Source organism: Acipenser ruthenus, chromosome 4, assembly GCF_902713425.1.
Source record: "Acipenser ruthenus chromosome 4, fAciRut3.2 maternal haplotype, whole genome shotgun sequence".
Lineage (NCBI taxonomy): Eukaryota > Metazoa > Chordata > Actinopteri > Acipenseriformes > Acipenseridae > Acipenser > Acipenser ruthenus.
This window is the reverse complement of record NC_081192.1, coordinates 96040893-96065084: the sequence shown is the minus strand read 5'-3', so window position 1 is coordinate 96065084 and position 24192 is coordinate 96040893. Positions and strand designations below refer to the sequence as shown.

The 24192-nt window shown below is 36.3% G+C and overlaps 1 protein-coding gene across 9 annotated transcripts in view; it reads right to left on the bottom strand.

The window, feature by feature from the left end:
- LOC117400632 (RNA-binding Raly-like protein) overlaps window positions 1-24192 on the bottom strand; it is a 166165-nt gene that overhangs the window by 51072 nt on the left and 90901 nt on the right. For 7 of the 9 annotated variants that reach the window (XM_059023122.1, XM_059023120.1, XM_059023119.1 and 4 more), the window contains one exon: window positions 17508-17573. The exons of the other annotated variants lie outside the window; for them this stretch is intronic. In XM_059023122.1, coding sequence (XP_058879105.1) covers window positions 17508-17573 — 66 coding nt within the window. The remainder of the gene's footprint in view (window positions 1-17507; window positions 17574-24192) is intronic. 9 annotated transcript variants of the gene reach the window in all.

Sequence of the window (24192 nt, the reverse complement as noted above, 5' to 3'; positions counted from 1 at the left end):
GCTTTGCAAAGGACTGCATTGTTTATTTATTTAGTATTTGCTTTATAACCTTGCTTATAAAATAACTAAACTGTAAAGCATTATGATTTTAGGAGTCATCTGCAAATGGCAAGAATTTGAAATTTTGTTTTCAAATATTTTGTTTTCTATATATTCAATGAAGTTTGCCAGAGGTACTTTCAGCACATCTCCTTTGTTATTATTATTATTATTTGTTTATTTAGCAGACGCCTTTATCCAAGGCGACTTACAGAGACTAGGGTGTGTGAACTATGCATCAGCTGCGGAGTGACTTACAATTATGTCTCACCTGAAAGACGGAGCACAAGGAGGTTAAGTGACTTGCTCAGGGTCACACAATGAGTCAGTGGATGATGTGGGATTTGAACCGGGGACCTCCTGGTTACAAGCCCCTTTCTTTAACCACTGGACCACACAGCCTCCTGTTAATAAACAATTGCTTTGTATGTCATTTATTTATAGTAGAAAGTTGCACAAGGTTTATTCACAAACTATTTTCACGGCTCAAGTCTTGTGAACTGTGACAGAGATCGAATGATTCTTGGTGTTAGATCTCCCTCTCGACCTGTGAGGGCACAGTGTAAGAGGAACAGAGTACCCTTAATTAAATGGCACAACAATTTATTCCGTAGGGTAGGTGGAAGTCGGTCATTTAGGAGAGGAACGGCGCTACGGTATCCAAACTCAATGACCCCGACGGTAAACGGTGTGGTATCCGAGGATTGGAGGAGCGGATGCGCTCGTTAACTTAGGGGTCATGAGCGAGGATATAAATAGGGGGGTAGCGTACGTGATCTGCTGCTTTTGTGAATGGTTAGAAAGAACCAAAAGGAAACCCTGCAATTTGTGAGAACCGTGAGTGTTGTATTTGTTAGTCTGTCTTGTAACATTGTTCTGTTTGTGTCGTTTTAAGACTACTAACACTATCCGGAGCTGCAGCCGCAGGCCAGCAACAAATCCGGACACCAGCACTTCCCTGTTTCACAACGTACTGTCTTTTCACCAGAAGCACTTAAATCACGCACTGTAGGAACTGTGTCTGTCTTTGTGTTTTGTGTGGGTGATAAAACTGGACTTTTTGGTTGCGGGTCAAACCCGTGGGAGTTTACAAAACCGAAGTGATACACGCCGCTGTAATCACTTCCAGCATTATTATTTACAGGTATTTGCATTTAAGGCTCTGGACATTGTAATTTATCAATAAACACCCTTGCACCTGTTAGTAATTGTCTGTGTGATTCGTACCTGCACTGCACTCACCTGTATCCACTCACCACTTTGCCACATGAACATATGATACAGCTTTCAAAACTTTGTCCAGCTGGGACCTCCATTATTGTGACACAATCCCTTTTTTTCTAATAATCTAGATTTTCATTGAATAAATAGGAACTATATGAATAATAAAGCAAAAAGGCATACTGTCAAAAGACTTTCAAAATATGATGTCTACTTTCTATAAAAGACCTACTGAAATGCACTATAGCCATTGTGTACAGTAGGTCTGCTTGTGGTAATTGGAACTTTAAAACCTTTCCTGCAGCTTCCCCTATGGGGTCCAGACCCCCAGTTTGAGAACTACTGATTTAGTCTAGACCAGTGGTTCTCAAACCGGTCCTGAGAACCCACTGTGTCTACTGGTTTTCATTCCAACTGAGCTCTCAATTACTTAATGAGACCCTTAATTGAAATTATAATTGGCTTAATTAGACCTTTTTAATTGTTTTCAACTCTTAACAGTTGCATATTTCAAGTTAGCTATACCATTTTATAAGTAACGTGAACTCTGCAATTGTTTAACAGCTGATAACAATTAAAAAGGTATAATTAAGCAAATTATCACTTCAATTGAGGGTCTAGTTAAGTAACCGAGAGCTCAGTTGGAATGAAAACCAGCAGACACAGTGGGTCCTCAGGACCGGGCACTGGTCTAGACTGTAAGCACCTAATATGCAATATATTTAAAGGACAGTAGGGGCATCTAACAATAGTAGTGATTCACTGCTGAGCGTAGAACCTGTTCCTGGTGTCCAACTGATACGTCTGCGTCTATTAAAGAATACCTAGCCAACTTTACCTGACTAACAAGGGAGTGGCAGGTATATACCAAGCTGAATAGGTTTAAGAGATTCATTTAATATTCATTCACAGCTACTGATTGACTGTGATTGAATTTTACAGTAAAGGGACTTTAAATGGACTGTTTTTGTTCTTGGACTAGCTTAACCAGCTTTTCATCAAGCATTTCATCTCTGCTGAGTTTAATTTAACTGTTCCTTCTTGGAACTGATTTGCTTCTTGACAGTTTATACTGTTGGGATTCTGAAAGTGAGGATTCAGACAACATACCATGCCAGAAAGATGTGCTTACTCAATTCTACTGCAGCTCTACACTAATGATGTTGTTGTCTTTCTTCGGTGTTTAGAAAGGGAGACATTAATGATCTTGGTCTGAGTCTTTCATCAATCATACTAGCCCTTAATCTATTCTCAAGAGACAACCACAGCCTCATTAATCAGGATGCTAGCAGTTTTTCTTGTTGTTTCAAAACTTTCATATACCGGTATTGCTCGTGTGTCTTTGTGCCATAAACAACATATTAAGACGTATTAAGAAGTTTTTGAATTAATGAATCGCATCAGATGTCATTCTTTCATGTCTATTAATCATGTAACACTTCATTTGAAAACACAGATTATAGGAACTTTAAAAATACGGAGGACAGTGAGATTTGATTAAATTCGATTTTTCTTTTTTTTTTTTTTACAGTTCCATCTGGCAAGGCCATTTCCTTTCAAACGTAATTATGCTTGGATAGTGTATCGGAATTAGATTTATGGCTAGTTAGGTCATAAGCATGATAATATGTTTCTAAAGAAAATCGTATTGATTGATTATACTGTATGTAATTCCAAGTGCTGAAAAACGTTTTAGAAAACCACTTCTAACACATTTGACAAAGCCTTGTTTTTTATTTATTACTATTTCTTCTAATACTATTTGATATGAATTTGTGATATCAGATACATAATTAAATAAGACAGATTTTTGTTTTCGAGTAAGCAGCTTTACTGCAATTATTATTATTATTGCATACTAAATGCAATTTAACTGTAATTCCAATGTATTCCACAGTGTGGTGGTAAAAGATTACAAATTCGAGTGAACCTTTACCAGAATTAGGAGCATGAACATTTTAAACTATTGCTGCTTATCTCTATCATTGGCAGATTTAAAACCTTTCCATCCTCATTCAGTCTCCAGGAACTTGTTACATTCCTTCTTGCAAATCAGATGGTTCAGAGGTTCTGTCCTGGCTGCAGTTACCAGTATCTCAGATAAAGTATGTCATTCTATTGCATTACCATTATGATTAAAATATTCTTTGTCAATACATTCCCTAACATTTACAGATGTATAGTTAACTTGTCAGCAAATATTAGTTTCACATACAAGTACACATAGTTTTACGGAATAATAAGCCTCTATTTTCTTCATACTACAATACTTCGAAGTTTACAATTGTAGCATACTTTTTCTCTTTCTGTTTTTTATATTGCACACAAATGATCTAATTATGGTAAAGATGATAAGACTATATTTTATTTTACTAGACCATTTTCTAAACCCCTAAGTAAAAGCTAGCATAACTATGATCCAGGAATAAATGTGCATTTATTTGATTTAGTCTGAGTGATGAAAAATCGAAAGCCATTTGGTGCACATTGAGATTGTGCTTGTAACTTATTTAGCCTGCTTTCTGTGATCTGTCTTCTATTTATTTTAAATATAATCCTCTTTAAGATTAAAAGTAGATTTTGTGCATGTCCTCAGAAATTAAGGATTTATATAAATATATCAGGGAAAAAAGTGATTGCAATGTCATATGATACTGAACAGTATCAAGGCAGGGTGGCCATGATGCTATAATTAGGATTGGAAGAGAAGTCTTTATAACCATCCATAGTTAACAACAAATCTAATAGCAGAGCTGGAGCCCATGTAACTTCACTTCTTTAGCTGTCACTGGCATTAAACAAGCATGCCAGTGACATTCATCCACCACCATGACTTACATCCAGAGAAATATGTGTGACATGCAGGCAGGCAGGCAGGCAGGCAGAAATTCTGATAAACAAAGTAGGCTTTAGATCGTTTTTATCCCTAAGACCTCTAATCAGTTATCTGAAGTAAAACTTGGGAAGGATCCATCCACTAGATGGTAGGGGTGTGCAGGATTTCAAGAAGAAATGTCATTCATACCTACTGTATAGCTGTAGCACATGCCTTTTCACAACTTCCAGTTGTGATCCTGTCCACTTCAGGGTTGGGGCCGGCCATTTCAAATATAACCATATATATCGTTTTCTATTTTACTTTTATTTTAAGACAGGTCAGTGTTATTTTTCATTGAGACTATATATAAATAAATCTCAGAATTACACAGTAAGTCTTAACAGGAGTTATTAACTGAGGTTAGGAATATCATTTAAATTGTTGGCTAGCTTCCTGGAGTTAATTTGCTAAGTAAATTACCACTCAGCATCTTTAGAATTACAGGTGCATATAGAGTTGATATATACCAAGCCAGCAGTTAAATGAAACTTAATGCATAATTCAGTCTAGTTTAATTTAAGTGATGCATTGGTAAGAAGCGACTTAATTTAGTTTTAAAGGGCAAACCTACTCACATACATAAAGTATTGCAATAAAATATATTATTGTAATCAAGATAATTAGCTATCCAGATTATATAATCTGTTACTTCTGAATATTCTTCTGCATTTTATTAACGTAATTCCAGCACTTTGTCTTAGACATTAGGTTACATTGTCATTACCCTAAGGCTTTAGCAGTAATTCTTTGACATTTTTGCCCAGAGATAAACAGACCTCAAATAAAATATTTCAAATCAATGATCATGCAGTCACACAAACAAAAAGTGTTTTATTTGCAACGGCGGAGGGGAAGATGCAGGGGAGAAAAGGGCACAGATAGGGAGAAGTGCTTAAACTAGGGTTTTAATAGCAGGCTGAATGAAGAAACTGTAGGATCGGGAGGGTCCTGTGCTCCTGCCCCTTGAACCACGCTCATTGTTACAATAAAAAAAAAGCATTCATGCAACTATAGACTTAGTCAGCGCAATCTCAGATTTTGTTTTTGCTTCATACACTTTGTCTGAAACTAAAAGTAAAACACTGATATTTAAAAATAATAATTAACATAAAAAATGTCAAGACTGTTCTGGAAGTAATCTCAGTTTTATTGTTTAACAATGAGTTTACTACACAATATTTCCATTCATTGTATTGCAGAACTCCGGGAAAGAGACCACTGTTGTTCTGCCTGCACAAAGCTGTAGCCTTCAAGCATTGCATGTGTGTCTCTGTATCTAGAATACATTGGGGGTTCAGGGTGCAGTCTGCAAACAGGGCGCCAATATGGTACCTGCTTGAGTATATGGAACGGCTGCTCTGTTTAAAATATAGTATTTTAAATTATTCCACTAGTATTAGTTAAAAATAATTTCTAATACAAGAGATCGAGAACCACTGACTAGTTCCCCATGAGAGATCTGTTAACATTATTTATTTTCCATTTAAAAGAAAAATAGCAATAAATGTAAACTTTGAGTTGAATGACTTTGCACTTGCTCCTTTTTCTTGTGAGGCTCCTTCTGTGCAATTTGTAGTCACATGTATTTCTTAATAAAGGTTAAGGTTCATATGCCTTTAGATTATGTTGTTCACAAGTTGATTAGTTAAACAGTATTATAATCAGTACGTTTACTACACCGATTACAATGAGGTGCAGAAATCAGATGATGCAAATGGTGATATCGAGTTATGAGATTTCTTGTAATTAAATCTGTAGACCTTAGCAGCCTGTTTAGTGTCCCTTTTCCAATTGTGTCAACTCAACTATATGATTGCTTATTATCAGTGCACTATACTTTTGCCATATTCCAGTGTAGGGGAATATATTATTATGAGCTAAATCCTGGAAAGCAAAAACTGTAACAACATTAAGCTGTGCATCAAGCAATCTCACTGGAAGAACTGAACACAGTTATAGAGAGCACAGCAATGAGTATGTGCACAGAAATAGCAGGAACCCAGCAGAGAACAAACTAAAATCTGTTATTCTGATTGAGTTTCTTGTTGATGCAAAGAAATACCTTTTTTTAAATACATTTTTTAAATGAATGAAATATTAATTCAGACCTTACTATTTTCTATATGCATCACCTGATTGTTAAATGAAAAGGAAAATATTCACTGTAACTCCACTCCTCATTGTCCCTTTCTTTACACAAGGCCTGCGGTACACCGAGTAAGACAGTGTCATTCATTTTCAGGTTAGATCTAACTTTCAAGAATTAACAAATTTCACCTCGAACATCAAGGCAGCAGAGGTTCCCTTGTAACAATTACCAGCCTCCCAACTGAAATTGGATGAACTGAAATTCTTTATCATAGGAGTTGGGAAGTTAACTGGTGTGGTGAATTAGGTTATTTTCATATGTCTATATGAGAACACTCCTTCAATAAATAGTGTTGTTTACATTGTAATAATGTTATTCTGGATTATTAAGTTACATAATTGTTATTAAAACTGTAGATCTGGGAAGCCCCATCCAAAATTTAAAAACCTTGTGTAGAAGGTGGCCATCTCCCGAATTAATTAAGTGATTAATTTGTTGCTAATTGGGAGATGGTCACCTGCATATAAGCCTGCAGTTCTCCCTGGGTGGGTTGTTCAGAGGAGAGAACGAAGCAAGAGAAAGAGAGGATAAAGAAACGAGAAAGAAACAAAATGAAAAAGAAAGTAAAGTAAAAATAATCTAGGAACAGTGAAGGCGATTTGCCCAGCCTGACCTGGTTCATTTGTTTGGTGTTTTGTGTTCGTGATTTTTGTTTTTGTTAAAACCTTTATTTTGCTCTGTAAGTATTGTTTTTGTTTAAATATTTATTTTATTTTTGTTATTTAAATAAACAGCGCACGCCGCATCTTTTGCCCTGCAGTACTGCTTGTGTGTTTTCTTCCTGCGTCTGGCCTGATGTCACCACGACAGCCATCCTGTCACAGCCAGGTGAAAACTAGATCCAAAGCAAGATGCTTTCAAAGACTTAAAATAAACATCAAACTGGTAATAAAAACTACAAGTCTTGCTAGAGGTGTAAACATTGTATGAAAGTTGAGGCATGAACAGAGAAAAAACATAAAAGACACAGTTAAAAATGATATATCAATTTGCTATTTTTTAAAATAAATGCTAAAAATTTCAGTTTAAAATATTTTAATAAATGTGCCAAACTGGGGCAGCCACTTTATTTAAAAAAAAAACAAAAAAAAAAAAACAATAACCGATAACCGGTGTGCATACGTATATCATTGGTATGTCAAAGTATGAACAAAGATGATCTGTGAGTGTAAATCCTTTGAAAACTGCCCTGTTTAGCTGTTAAAAACTAGCGTATCTGTAAAACAAAAGATACAGTACAGAAAATGAGCTATGAGGTATTGTGGATTTATTGACACCCTTGAGGTAGAGAACCTTGGTTTAGTGCAAAATATATGCTCATGGAAAGTGTTATTATTCAATCTGTGACCTTTGTGACATTAAGAGTTAATTAAGATATTGTGTAAACATCGCTGCTTCACTGACTTGAGTGAATACATAGACACCCAAAAATAATATATACATACACATACTTTGCAATGATCAGTGTCATTTCACTATATAGAAATAACTGTCTGATTTTAAACTAAGAAACGTGGCACCATTAAAAATGTTACAATGCCTCCATTATATTTTGCTAAGAGGAGATTCAGATAAAGCAATGTACCTGTGAACCTTATCATGCCTTTAGAGGTCAGTCCCACAAGGACAAGGTCAGAAACCTTCATAAACTTGTTTATCCTGTTTGTGCAACGCACTCAGTCTTGTATAGGCACTAAACATGTCTCTACAATCCAATAAAAAGCTGACATTCAAGGGGTTTATGAATGAGAAAGGGTTTGCTGTAGTATTTTGATGCCTGTGTGGTGCTGTTATTTGAAATCCTACTACAGTCAGATTTGACAAGATGGATCATGTGCTATTTGTTCCTATAACGAGAGATCAATAGTAACATTTGCAATAAGGCACATTTTTATAATTGTCTACAAATGAAAGGACTGTGCACAGTAATACCAACCAGCTGTCAAACAGAAAGTTGCATATGTGCATTTTATTATATTTAAGTGGTTATAGAACAACAAAAAAGTCAATTCACCCGTTTACACTGAAGGCACAATGATGGCTGATCATGGTGTCATTGCTGGTATAATTGGCTAAAATTGTCTTTTAAATGCATAGCTTTTTTTTCTAAATATTGTTCATTGCTGTCTCTTGGGTCTAGCTGTTACAGACCCATATGTTGTTTTATGATTTATGTTTTGCTGTGAGAATATAATAACCCCCAATGAGATATTTTTATTTTTATTTCAATGGGCCTTGTCAGTGGGACTTTGTTAAAAACAATTAGATATCAAGATGGATTGAATTAATACTCTGGGGGGAATACATCTAAAATGTTATTGCAGTTGGGATATACTGTATAGCCTAAATGATAGTCCCACCCAGTTTTGAAATGCGTGTGTCTAGTTAAAAATCATAGGCAAATACAATCTCAAAAAAATGATTAGTCTTTTCTACATAGAGTATACCTATTTATTTTAAAGTAAAAAAAAGAAACCGTGGGATACAGTAATTAAACATTGCTCACAAATTGACAGTATAATGTTAATTTGTCTGGGAAAATTTGTTTTTCTTTCATAAGGAAAAGAAACCAAACAATTAATGGTCAATAAATATGTGCATATTGTCATTTCTTTTGCAAACTCCATGTAGTAGCCTATTAATAATGCCACGATGACACATAAATACAAAGCACAATACCATGACCCAATTTCTAGATTAATGCTCATTCTATTCCTGAAAAAAAGATTTTGAACGATTTAATAATTTGGTCATAAACACATTCCTTCCTGGTGATCTTTTCCTCCTAATGCATCAGTCATGATCCTGTTGTTGAGCGCCGACCCCCTTGCAAACCTGCACACCTACAGAGCACTGTAGATGAGCAGGCAGCAAAAATAAAGTTGCTTCAGTCAAAAAGGCTGGCACATAAAGAAATGCTGCCTGTATATTTCAAACTGCCATTTCATTTTCAAGTAGGAAATTGAATAAATTCAGTATCTTATTACAGTGTAATATAACAAGAAGGTTTATATACAAGATAACAGGCTATATTCAGTACACACAAACACTGAAGTATATTTTTCATGAATAAACCTTGTGTTGCAAAGCATATAGACACCTTCATATACTTTTCTGCTAAAGTTTTGGAGAGCATTATAGTTCCTCAATATACGGACATGCCCATCAGACAATATGTAACAGAAGAGCAGAGAAAAGAAGAGAAAAGGGTTAGATTTGGTACAGAGATATTTAACAGCACATATAATCCATATATTTGGTATTGAGAAAAATATACAAACCGTTGCTGGAGATTTAAGGGAATGGCATTAATCTTAGAAACAAATGCTTCACCTGGCTAGAAACAAATGCTTCACCTGGCTAGAAACAAATGCTTCACCTGGCTAGAAACAAATGCTTCACCTGGCTAGAAACAAATGCTTCACCTGGCTAGAAACAAATGCTTCACCTGGCTAGAAACAAACGCTTCACCTGGCTCCAGAGGTTATTAGTCAATTGAGCACTACTTGGATGTCACAAAAGGGAGCAGCATTGTTCAGGAAAGGACAGGTAAGGATGACACTGATTATCTTATTTAGGGTCGGTAATGAGTATTAACATGCAGTAATATCAAATCTTTCTTCTGGACACAGTTAGCTTTACTCAGTCAGTGAGTCTTCTTCTGACTGTGTTCTATCGCTATCACAGCAGAATCCGTTACAGCTTTATTTAAAGCAGTACTCTCTAACACATAGCCACTTCTGTGTTCTGACACTGCTTTACATGCGTTCCTTATCTTTTCCAGAAAAGCATGTTCAGTGTTGCAATGTATAATATGCTATTGTGTTTCAGACATTGAAATACTACAAAGAGTTACTGTACAATGCCACTCTAAGTCACAATAGTATGTATCATTACAATGACACAGACAAGATTGGAACATCTTGCTTTTACACTATCCGGAGGCACTAGATTTAATGTGTGAAGAAAACAAAGGTATTGCATGACATTTTCAATTGATGGAATTTCATTTCTACGTGTTTCTGTACAGGCCTAATCTATCCAATATCACAAATTAAAAACAAAGATCTGCTGTTCTTCTTCTCAGACTTCTTCTAACCAAATCAAGGTCTTATCATGGCCAGTGCCATTGGGGGAGTGGGGGTGAGGGAGCATTACATTGTATCTGGCACTCATGCGGGTTACAGAGACAGAACAGACAGGGATTTTATCTCTTCATCACACAACAGCGGATCTTACTGCCCAGGCGCCTGGTAAAGGCAAAGGCATCCCAGGGACTTTCACAGTTAAAATTGAAAAGATTACCAATAATCTTGTGGGTATAATAACTTCCACTTGTAACATAACTGCATACGTGCTGCTTTCACAATTGGCACTGATATTTTCAAATAGAGTATTTTTGAGATCATGGCAGGTAAATATGGTGGGAAATCAATAGCAAGGTCATTGTACCGTTTAGCATGCTGGTAACATAACCCTGCAATAATGAAGTCAGTTCCTCCAATGCCAACAGTAGTTTTGTCCATTTCTGCCACAAAAGTGTTATTTTTGCTTGTCCACAATCACAATTGACCTATAGAATTATAGAAAACAGATGTGTACTGAATATGAAACCAATATCTGAAAGCATTTGGTTCTTTTCATCTGTACCAAGTAACCTAACTGTCAGAGGTACAAAATTCGGTAGGCAAAATATCATGTTGTCATTATTGTAGTAAACCTTTCTGGCAATGGAAACCAGTTGCAAGCTTAAATTAAGTGGAGTTGCTTTTGTCTGTTTTTCTGTAATGCCAGTGAGCACTTGAACCCTCTTCTACCATCATAAAAAACAGACCACATTGATAACGCTTCTCAGTGGGTATCAAGTTAATAAAATAACCAGCAGGCTAATCATTTGTTTTAATGGTGCTGCCTTTTGGTTTGCTCTATTTGATAGCATTTTTGGACGGGGGTTTTCATAACAGTAATCTCTGATGCATTGTATCCATTTAGTATTTATTGTCAAAAATATGTAATAGTTTAAATGATTAAAAAAATATTTTATTTCAGGATGTTTCGGACAAAAGCCATTCTTCAGCTGTGTAGAAAGAAAAGTAAACACAGTGCATTTATACGATCCCTCCGAGCAGCAATTCCCTGCGGGAGTGGCAGAACCAGTCTGAGCCTTCACTCCCCTGACTCTCCTGCACAGCACACGGTCATGCCTTACCAGGTGGGACCCCAAGAACAGGGACCCCATGAATATTTTTTCTAAGCAAGTATGACTAACATTTTAAATTACCAACTAGTTTAAAAACATATAATTTACAAAGATGTCTGAGTCACCCAACATTGGTTTCATGTAAAAAAAGAAAGATATAATACAAGTAAATGCTGCCACAATTTGATTTGCAATTGGGAAGCAATTTAAAACACCAAGCAAAACATGTCAGTGACTTGAATGATCAATAAATAGGAAGGTCAAGGGCCAAGAGATAACTGTATACTTGATTTCATTAATTTGTTAATCAATAACAACAAAAGAACGAGGAACACACAGTACAGCAATAACCTGCCGGTTGTGGAAACTGACTGACAGGATCAGCCTCAACATGTTCACTGCTGAAGTGAAAGAGCAATGCAGTTTATAAAGACTGTGACTCAGCTACCACACAACAGTGATTGAACACGAATATCATTGTATTATCTTCTAATTACAAGGGTAATAGCATTGTATTATCTTCTAATTATAGGGGTAATAGCATTGTATTATCTCCTAATTACAGGGGCTTCCACAACTTCTTTGATTCTGTCATTCAGTCGCTTTGTGACTGGGATTAAGTTTAATTGTACAGAATTCTCACACTATATTTCGAATGTTTGTGTCAATATATCATGTTATTGTAAAATGCTTTGTTATGGTGGTCCACTATGAAAGGCGCTACATAAAGATATTATAATAATATAATTATTATCATTATTTCCATGTATATATTGATACAGATGGTAAACAGTAGTTTATGTAACATCAATCTGTTTTGCATTTTATTGAAACAGTACGTCCTTAAAATGCTACACTGGAATGCTTGTAGTTTGTAATTTAGTAGCAGGCATAACAGTCCTAATAATGACTGGGTCAGGGTTAATTACTGATGTTCTCTATTGATTACACATGTTACAATTAGACATTTCCACCAGCATTTGATTTGAACATTGTGTGACCCCTCGCCCCAACAGTAACATTACATAAAGGTTTCTGCTTATTTCTAATGTTAATTATTAATAGAGCAACTTTCTATTACCGGAATCAATTTAATATGAAGCCCAGTTTACTGCAAAATGTCTCTCTGCTGAGAGTGCATTATGTGTTAGCTAGCTCTCGTAAATAATACAGCACCATTTATATAAGAGAGTGCTGCTGGACTATTCAGTCCATCTTCTCTGCTGCTGCACTTTATTATTTTATTCATGACTAGATTCTAAAATTTTACATTGCTTCCATGACCCATATCATCTTGATCTGTTTCTCATCAAAAACGATACCCTTTTATTTTCTTTATGTAATTGAGGGAATTAGTTGGATCAAAGGCCACTCATTAAAACAGCAGTTATGTAAAATAATTGGCAAATGTCAAAGTGATTAGTTCAGAGATGGTGGAATATGTTGCACCAACAAGACTAACAAAGACACTGTAGAGGAATGCCTGCATTAAAGTACAGTGCAACCTTGCATTTTCTCAAAAACGTTCTCCAAGTTCACACTATATATATATAGCTCATCTTTTTTAAGGTTTATATGGTATGCTATCCTGGTTATGGGTATTTTAACTATTTTGAATCCAACTGCTTCATGGTAAAGAATAGAAATTGGTTTGTAAACTAAAAATAATTTCAACTGCATAAAGAATTTTATAGAAAATTAGCAAGTCAGAAGCAAGTTGAAAACTCTCACTTACTGTTTTCTTTTTACAGCACATCTTACAAAAGCAAGCTATTGAATGATATTAAACTGTTAGAATGTGCGTACTGTAACAGTACGTCAACAATTTTACAAGCAAAATAAGGTATTCCCAAAACCTTTAAACTTCTGACTTCTTTACATTCTACATTCTAAAAAAGACATTAGTAAGGAGGCATATTCTGTAGCACTGAAAGCCTTTTCTTGAGATATTGTTACATTACACTCATCATCACTGTGAAAATGCCTGAAGCTAATCGGGTTATGAAGCAATTTTCATTTGAAATAAATGTGAAGATGCATCTGCAGTCTCTGATGAAGAAATGATTATCCCTCTGTGCCTTTTTTATACTCAGCAGGAAATCTGTCTACATTTGGCAACAATAATAACTATGGTATGCCTTTTTCCATGTTATTCTATGAATACAATCTTTCAACCCGGTCTATGCATTTCACATTGTTACTCTAGATAAGTTTCACTCTGTTTGGTTTTCTGTTTTCTGTTGCGCCTTGAGTTTTGTATATCCATGCAGAAAACATAATAGAAAAGGTAAAAAATAGCTCACAAGTACATAACATAAAACACTGCCGAAAAACTAAAGACTATAAATAACATCAGAAAATCCTTCATTTCCAAAACCATGTTGTCACGTGACAGGTCAATGCGCCGGGAGTCTGGGACCTACACAATCCTAATATTAAGAACATTGTCTGTGTGTAGTAACAAACAGCAACCAACAGATAGCATCAGTAGTGGAAATCCACTGCTTATCATGAAAAATAAGCCACTTCTCCTTCTATAACGGATTAAACACTTCGGTTCATACTGTACAATTCATTTTCACAACACCAACAAAAGCCAAGTGTATAAAATCAACAAACCAGAAAATGATCAGAAACAGAAACATTCTTCTTTTAGCACAATACATGTGAATAGATAAAGATAATCAGCATAACCATCTTGGAAGATGTGAAAAAAGTGATTATGAAAATCCGTTCCCTTTCTACTTGGCAACTCGCCAGAATGTCTGAAAAAAATAGAGTGTATTTTGGGGGAAATGAAAAGTTTTGATCATTTATTTTTTATTTTTTATTAAAACAAGCCTACCTGATTGAGACAATGAGCAGGAAAATACAAGGACTTGGTTGTGATTTTGCTTTGCTGTTAATGCAATGACACTTTGCTGTTGACGTGTGATGTTAGTCCTAGAATCTTTCTGTCCATCATTTGGTGACTGCTCCTGCCAAGTTTCTTTTCTCCTGCAGTCATTATATTTTCCACAACAGCAGCACATATTGGCAACTGACTATATAATCACCCTGTGTGTCTGTGCAGATAAGTTCCTCATTGTAAATGGTTTTGATCAGTTTTCTAATAACCTTGCCTTGAATCTCTCATGCAGAAATGAATATGATTAAATCCTATGAAGAAATTGTCTGCTTCCATTTCATTAATTCAATAACTTAAATGTTAGGATTATGGTTAATGATCAGTCATACTTAATTTACCAGTTAATTTTGGATAACAAAAGGCTAAACCAAGTGAAGAATGAAAATCATTCTAAGCGTTTTGCTATCACTGATGAAATCAGAACTAAAGTGAAGTGCACTTATGGAAGTATATTGTATGAAATCTTCCATGCAGAAATCCCTGGTCTTAACTGCAAGCAGAAGAAACAAGGCAGCCTCAGAGGAACAAGTAAGTAAAGTAAATAATCATCTTCCATTATTATGTGTTAAGATAAATAATCATTTGAAAAATAAAGGGGGTCATTTGAACCACAGCCTGCTTGGGCTCTGTAAAAAAACTGCCATTGAATTATCATTCACAGCGGCTCATTCAATTGCAAACACCTCTTCTATTAGCTTTGGATTAGAGTGTAGTAATAGAGCAGTTCTGCATGTGTGTTTACTATGTGTGAGCTTTAACTGTGATCCAATCTCAAGTCTACTTGCTCTCCTCTCAAGACCTGTTTTTTTAGCAGTCTTATTGGCATACAACAGGAGTTTGATCGACGGCTTTCCCCTTGTCAAAAATCAATGAACTACTTTTAAACCAAGAGCCTTGCCTTTTAGCTAGGACAAACTAAACATAGACACAGGTCCTGCCTTATGGATAACTGGTTTACTTGTTTGGAAAACTACAACTTTTAATTCAGAGTAAATCCATTGTGTTCGACTCTCAGATCCTGAAACTGCTACAGATTTACTGTGAGCAGGATGTGTCTGGAGAGTTGTCAGGTTTCAGACTGGTCTTGAGTCGCCTCAAGAATCTGTGCAGCAGAGCTTGATGTCTAAATTAATTCTCTATAACCACCATCTTACCTGATGCCTTGTTAGCCTGATCTCCTTTGGTGCTCAGAAACTGCATCTAATTTAGACCTGCATGCAGTGAAGTTGTACAAACCACAAATGTAATAACTGACCACAAATGTAATAACCACTTGCCCACAAATGTAATATCTCCCACAAATGTAATAACCACCTGCCCACAAATGTAATAACTGACCACAAATGTAATAACCACCTGACCACAAATGTAATAACTACCTGACCACAAATGTAATATATCCCACAAATGTAATAACCACCTGACCACATGTAATATCTCCCACAAATGTAATAACCACCTGCCCACAAATGTAATAATCTCATCCACAAATGTAATAACCACCTGCCCACAAATGTAATAATCTAACCCACAAATGTAATAACCACCTTCTCACAAATGTAATATCACCCACAAATGTATTAACCACCTGTTCACATATATAATGTCTCCCACAAATGTTGCATCCATGATAATACCCATTAATTACTTAGTACATATTTATTTATGTATTTAAATAACAATTTAACTTATAATTAATAATATTCATTAGTGCCAATTTTTAGATATAAAGATTAAAAAATAAATAAAAGCCATTCGCATACCCCCAATAATGACTGCCCAATGATTAAAGTATATACTCTTGTAGTTAATGATGACCAATAATTTTTTTGTTGTAATAAATAATAACTGAAAGTTGGTAGATGTTTATAACATTTTTGGGAGAGATTATTACACGTGGGTAGTTATTACATTTGTGGGCAGGTGGTTATTACCTTTGTGGGAGATATTACTTTTGTGGGCAGTTGTTACATTTGTGGGAGATATTACATTTGTGGGCAGTTATTCCATTTTTGGGAGATATTACATTTGTGGGAGATATTACATTTGTGGGCAGTTATTACACTTGTGGTTTGTACAAAGTGTGAATGCTTGAATTAGGGAAAGCACAGGGAACAGTGTAGTCACTTTGGAGACTCATTTCTGGGGTTAGTTAGAAGAAGTGCAGGGAAAACTGCATCAATACATTTTCTAAGGATCATTTATTAATAAGGATAGAAGAACATATTTTATATATTGTAACAATTCCCTTTTTACTGCAGTTTATATTGATAAAAACATAAAAAAGCATAGCAAAGCATAGTAAGGCATCAGCAAGCATGGTAAATAACAAAGAAGTACAGTAAAGAATGGTAAAAAAAGGTACAAAAACATTAAAATATAGTAAAATCACAGTATAGGCATAATCATAATCATGTATATTTGATTTCTTATTTTTAATGACATTTTATTTTTAAAAATCCCTCTGAAGTGCTAATAAACCCTGCATTTCATGCATCAGTGTTTTCAAATACCTGTGATTCAATAGTAGGTCAGTTCAGCTGAAACTTGCATAAGTAGTGTGCATAAAATGAATATTCTAATTGAATTAGTGACATTCCAAATATCAGGTGCTGACTAAAATGATAAAATGGTTTCTAGTTTTTAATTTGCACCAAAACTATTTGCATATGTCCTTTTGTAAGTGACTCTGCATACAATGCACAGTTCACAGCCTACCTCTATAAAGCACTTTGTGATGGTGGTCCACAATGAAAGGCGCTATATCAAAATACAGATATTATTATTATTATTATTATTATTATTATTATTATTATTATTATTATTATTATTATTATTATTATTATTGTGGTTTACTATTGAATACATGTACAAAGCTGAACAGTTTATCACTGTAACTTTTAAAATGTATGTCAGGATTTAATATTTATCAGAACTAAAATATACATATATAAATATATTCAGCATGGCTCTGTATTGTTTTTTGTCTCTAAAGGACATATTAACACTGTAACAAGTATATATTTGGCTTGATGGCTACTCTTCTAGTTAAATCATATGACAAAAAATCTGTTTTACTTACAGTCTATTATTGTTAATAGGTTAGACTTACCTTTAAAAAAGCATGCATTCCTAGGGGTATCAGAGACTCTCAAAGCAGGGACAGGTAAGGATGTGTCTGAAACAAGCGCACATTAATAAGCAAATTACTAATAATGCGCTACCTTTGCACTTCTGAAAGCACTACAGTAGGGGAAACAAATTAGTGCTGACATCTTCTTACAAAATTTGCAGTTTTAATATACTGTGTAGAAGATGCACTAAATGCGCACAGGTATAGGCTGCTGTACATTATTTTTACTGTTGATAAAAAATAAAATAAATAAAATATAAAAGAAGCAGGTTAAAGTAAAAAAAAAATACAACTAAACACTACAGGCTGATTAAATAAATCGGTATTAATCCTTAATGGGGAAATAAAAATGCACAATAACATCAATATTGTTAGTTACTTAGCAATAAATGTGTAATAAACACATAGAAAACCTTTTCGCCATGTAGGATGTTCCCATTCATTTGCTGGAAAAAAAAGCAATGCTACATTTTATTTAGTCTAAGGAAAATGTAGATTTGGGGGCCTATTGTGAAGCAATTGCAAAGCCTAAGGCAAATTGTCATTGAAGAATGAAATAATTATAGTGGTACAAGAAGAAACAAGAAATTACAGCAAATAATAACTCGGCTTTGCCTTTGCTAGTTTTATATAACAGTTGTTCTATTCCTCTCAGAAAATGTATCATTGCATTGCCTTAAAATTGGGCCCACTGGTGTGTTAAATCATTTTTTACTTTTAGTAACACTGTATTTGGAAAGTGATGAATACAGCAAAGAACAATGAAATCAACAAATTGCTATTTAATAACTTGTATTATTTAGGTGTCATATTTCTGTAATCTGATCAAATTATTTTCAAAATGCAAAACAAACAATACACCTATAGACATGTTTTAAAAAATTCTATATATATACAGCTCTGGAAAAAATTAAGAGACCACTGCAAAATTATCAGTTTCTCTGGTTTTACTATTTATAGGTATGTGTTTGGGTAAAATGAACATTTTTGTTTTATTCTATAAACTACCGACAACATTTCTCCCAAATTCCAAATAAAAATATTGTCATTTAGAGCATTTATTTGACAACTGGTCAAAATAACAAAAAAGATGCAATGTTGTCAGACCTTGAATAATGCAAAGAAAGTTCATATTCATTTTTAAACAACACAATACTAATGTTTTAACTTAGGAAGAGTTCAGAAATCAATATTTGGTGGAATAACCTTGATTTTCAAGCACAGCTTTGATGCGTCTTGGAATGCTCTCCACCAGTCTTTCACATTGATGTTGGGTGACTTTATGCCACTCCTGGCGCAAAAATCCAAGCAGCTCAGCTTTGTTTGATGGCTTGTGACCATCCATCTTCCTCTTGATCACATTCCAGAGGTTTTCAATGGGGTTCAGGTCTGGAGATTGGGCTGGCCATGATAGGGTCTTGATCTGGTGGTCCTCCATCCACACCTTGATTGACCTGGCTGTGTGGCATGGAGCACCGTCCTGCTGGAAAAACCAATTCTCAGAGTTGGGGAACATTGTCAGAGTAGAAGGAAGCAAGTTTTCTTCCAGGACAACCTTGTACTTGGCTTGATTCATGCGTCCTTCACAAAGACAAATCTGCCCGATTCCAGCCTTGCTGAAGCACCCCCAGATGAGTCAAATTTTCAGCTTTGCCCAACACCTGGTCGTCTAATGGTTAGACGGAGACCTGGAGAAGCCTACAAGCCACAGTGTCTCGCACCCACTGTGAAATGTGGTGGAGGATCGGTGATGATCTGGGGGTGCTTCAGCAAGGCTGGAATCGGGCAGCTTTGACATGAATCAAGCCAAGTACAAGGTTGTCCTGGAAGAAAACTTGCTTCCTTCTGCTCTGACAATGATCCCCAACTCTGAGGATTGGTTTTTCCAGCAGGACAATGCTCCATGCCACACAGCCAATCAAGGTGTGGATGGAGGACCACCAGATCAAGACCCTATCATGGCCAGCCCAATCTCCAGACCTGAACCCCATTGAAAACCCCTGGAATGTGATCAAGAGGAAGATGGATGGTCACAAGCCATCAAACAAAGCCGAGCTGCTTGAATTTTTGCGCCAGGAGTGGCATAAAGTCACCCAACATCAATGTGAAAGACTGGTGGAGAGCATGCCAAGACGCATCAAAGCTGTGCTTGAAAATCATGGTTATTCCACCAAATATTGATTTCTGAACTCTTCCTAAGTTAAAACATTAGTATTGTGTTGTTTAAAAATGAATATGAACTTATTTTCTTTGCATTATTCAAGGTCTGACAACACTGCATCTTTTTTGTTATTGTGACCAGTTGTCATTTTCTGCAAATAAATGCTCTAAATGACAATATTTTTATTTGGAATTTGGGAGAAATGTTGTCAGTAGTTTATAGAATAAAACAAAAATGTTCATTTTACCCAAACACATACCTATAAATAGTAAAACCAGAGAAACTGATAATTTTGCAGTGGTCTCTTAATTTTTTCCAGAGCTGTATATATATATATATATATATATATATATATATATATATATATATATATATATATATATATATACATTTATATGCATAGTTCACACACCCTAGTCTCTGTAAGTCGCCTTGGATAAAGGTGTCTGCTAAATAAACAAATAATAATAATAATAATGCTCCCATGTCTAGTAGTACTGATGGTAGGTTTTTCAGTCTGTCCGACAGTACTTCTCTCTGTACTACTTACAGCGATTTTAGACATCTCAGAGGTGCTCGTATTTTCCGGGATGTTTTGATTTATCCATTCCTGAATTGACATCTTATTAAAAGGTTGAAATTGATTTAAACGACTTTTTCTTAATAGCTGATGGAGTGATCTTGTTGGATTTGTTTTTGTGATGCGGTTACAAAGACTCTAAGAGCATATATCAGGGATTATATCCCTCTAGCTCAACCATATTTAGAATATGTGGAATCTTTCCATTCAAGTATATATATATATATATGTATATATATATATATATATATATATATATATATATATAAACTCTATTTTAATCTTATGAACATTGCTTAACTAATGCTGTATCCTCAAGATACTTTGGGGTAGATGTACTAAGATGGGCAAGTCGCAGTGCAAACATACCGCAAACATACCACAAACATACCACAATATGCATTTTTGTTGCGACAGTTCTAAAGTATATATTTTGTCGTATGTAATAAGACAAAATATGTTAATGAAGAGCTGCAATATACAAATTGAAATATCTATTGCATCTTCTTAGCGAGATCTCTAGCATTATATATTGCGAGAGTTGTGAGACACTGTGGTTTGCTGCAGCAGAGGGTGCCTGAAGGATAACGTCTATACATGCAAGGGTGCAAGGATCAAAATAGCGTTTTGTTAAATGTAAACATCATCTGTACAATGCATCTGTTCCGTATTCATTTGACCTATTTTTATACTGTTTATATATATATATATATATATATATATATGTGTGTGTGTGTGTGTGTATATAAATGAAAGTCATGTTTAACTGCTATCCTTAATACTACTAATACTGAAAGTGGCAGCCCATTATTTTAAACCATCTCAACTAAATCGCTGACACAGGCATTCTGTTAAGAACAGAAATCGCTGGCGTCTTTAGTAATCTCATAATAATATTTGATTATTGTAGGTTATAACATAAACAAGTATGATGCCTTCCCACACTTATATTTTATGATTGGAGGAATTAATTTGGTATTGGAAAGGTACATATGTACCTTGCTGATTGCAGCTACCGGGTGTCCTAGCATGGCTCACCCTCTGACTCTTGCTCTGTTTCGACAGGTGTCCCCCAAGGCTCAGTCCTGGGACCCCTCCTGTTTTCTCTCTACACCCGCTCCCTGGGTCCCGTCATCTCCTCCCGTGACTTCTCATATCATTTCTATGCTGATGATGCCCAGGTTTTCCTCTCCTTTCCCCCCTCTGACTCTGACATGTCCTCCCGTATCTCGACCTGTCTCTCGGACATCTCCTCCTGGATGCACTTGCATCATCTCAAAGCCAGACCTCCTTTTCTCCCCCCTTTCCTCCTCCACCGCTGATCTCTCTATCTCTGTTCTTCTTAAATCCATCACCCTCTCTCTCTCCTCATCCACCAAGAATCTCGGTGCCATCCTTGACCACTCCCTCTCCTACTCTCAGCACATCTCTACTCTGGCACGCTCCTGTCGCTTCTTACTCGGCAACATACGCAGAATTCACCCCTTCCTCACCGACTACTCCACACAGCTTCTCTTTCAGGCCTTGGTACTGTCCCGCCTTGACTACTGCAACTCCCTCCTGGCCAGCCTCCCTGCCTCTGCCATCTGTCTGCTCCAGCTCATCCAAAACTCTGCTGCTCGCCTTGTCTTTTCCCTTCCTCTCTGCACTCTCCACTCTCTGCACTGGCTCCCTATTGCATCTCGCATCCAATTGAAAACTCTTGTACTCACCTATCGCTGTCTTGACCTTTCTGCTCTCTCCTATCTCCAGACTATCATAGTTTTCATGTAAGTTAACTGCTCTTAGTCGAACCCGCTCTTAAATGTAATTATTTACTGTATTCTCTACTTTTTGCTCTTATTTTTATTTGATCTTTTGTTATTGATTTTATTGTACTTAACTGCTCTTATTTGTAATGTGATATTCTGAAATGTGATACTTTACAGTGTGATATTTTGTAATGTGATACTTTGTACTGTGATTTTTTGTAACAATTGTAACTCGCCAAAAAATAAATAATAATATTAATATGTCTACTATTATTTTACTACTTTATAGGTGTCCAACTAGGTAATGGGTGGAGTTGACCTTTTTTTTTTTTTTATAAATTTAGTCGTTGGCAATTTTTTACCCCGGGTTTCTCCCCAATTTGGAATGCCTAATTATTATTATTTGATCCCGGTTCACCGCTGCAACCCCCCTGACGACTCGGGAAACGGAGGCTGAAACACGTGTCTTCCGAAACGTGGTCCTGCTAATCTGTCATTTTTTGCACTGCGGAGCCACAGCGAGGCCACCAGACCTATAGTGCCGGAGGACAACACAGATCTGAATGACTCCACTCCAGACCCGAAGGTGCCCTATAAACCACAGGGGTCGCTGGTGCGCGGTGAACCGTGGATTCCCCTGCCGACTTAAGCCCTTCCTACCTTGGCGGCGCTCGGCCAATTGTGCGCCACCCCCTAGGAACCCCTGGTCACGGTCAGCAGTGACATAGCCTGGATTCGAACCTGCAATCTCCAGGGTATAGGGCGCATCCTGCACTCCAAGCCTTTACTGGATGTGCCACTCGGGAGCCGGAGTTCTGTCCAATTGTCCACCTCTGCCTGAATGGTGCTGTTGTAAATGCCTGGCGGTTGAATCAGCAGGTTGAAGCTATACCCTTGCTACAATTTAACAGTCCATTGTTCTTTCAATTGTAGCTGCTCATCAGATCATCAGATTACAAGAGCCAGAGCTGTTTGTCCCAGAAGAGGAAGTCAGGTGCTGCAAGAAGTCCATACAGATCGAGAATAACACTTGTGTGGCTGAAACCAGAACCAGAATAGTTGTGCCAACTGTGGCATTTATCTGCCCCATGTGCCAAGCTGGTCTTTACTTGCTTTGTGGTATCAAAATAAAGTTCACCACTGCGGAACACCATAACAGGTGTAGGTTTAACACAAAATAGATGTTTTACAATCTATTTGATTTTCATATTCTAAACATATTCACCCATTATTATTCAGGAAATAATCAAAGGTTGCAAGCATATCAACAGTACAGAATAGTATAGAATGACAAATACATAAACAGATGTACGTACATCTTCATATGTCCACAGAATAATAATTTATGAAGTGATTTTCCAAATACATGTAAAAATGTAAGTGTGACTGTAGCAGGGCAGAAGAGCCCTGCATGTAGCTAGGTGGCATGGCAGAAGAGCCCTGCTGATAAATGTATTGTTTGGGGTTAAAATCACGGGTGAATGTACTATTGTTTAGTTCAGTGTGGTCTGGCAGGGGTGATGTTAGCAGCTTGTCTCTGCCAGACATCTCGTGAGAATGCGTGGTCGGCAGCGAATGATTATTGACAAACTGGCTGTCGACCACGCAGGTTAAAAACTCTCGTTTAGAATGTGTCCATCTCCGGATTGATTCGTTTATTAGTAATCTGGAGATGGCCACATGTATAAAGACCTGTAGCTTTGGCTGAACGGGGAGGGTGATCAGAGAGGAGGATCGGAGAGAGCAAAAGAGAGACCAGCACAATAGTTGTTTTGGGTGTAGGTATTGTGTGTGCATTTTTTCTGTTTAATTTGTTTATTTTGGTTCTGTGAGCTGTGTTTTTGTTTATCCTTTTGATTTATTTTTGTACATTAAATACGCGCAGAAGCGCATCAACCCGCAGTAGTTGTCAGTGCCAGCTTCCTGGTGTGGGGACGTCACCACCAAGGCATCCTGTCACAGTGACATACTAATGGGAATGTGTACGGAACACAGACTCTCACACATCCCCAGAATCTAATACCCTCAATAACTTCTGCTATAAATTGTTAAACTTTCATAACAATTGGATACGTTTTTTTTTCCAGATATATGTAAAAAAGTATATCCTAAATGTAAAGTGTGACACATATACTGTAGAGTAACAGTGCTGAATACACTAAAGACAGGTTC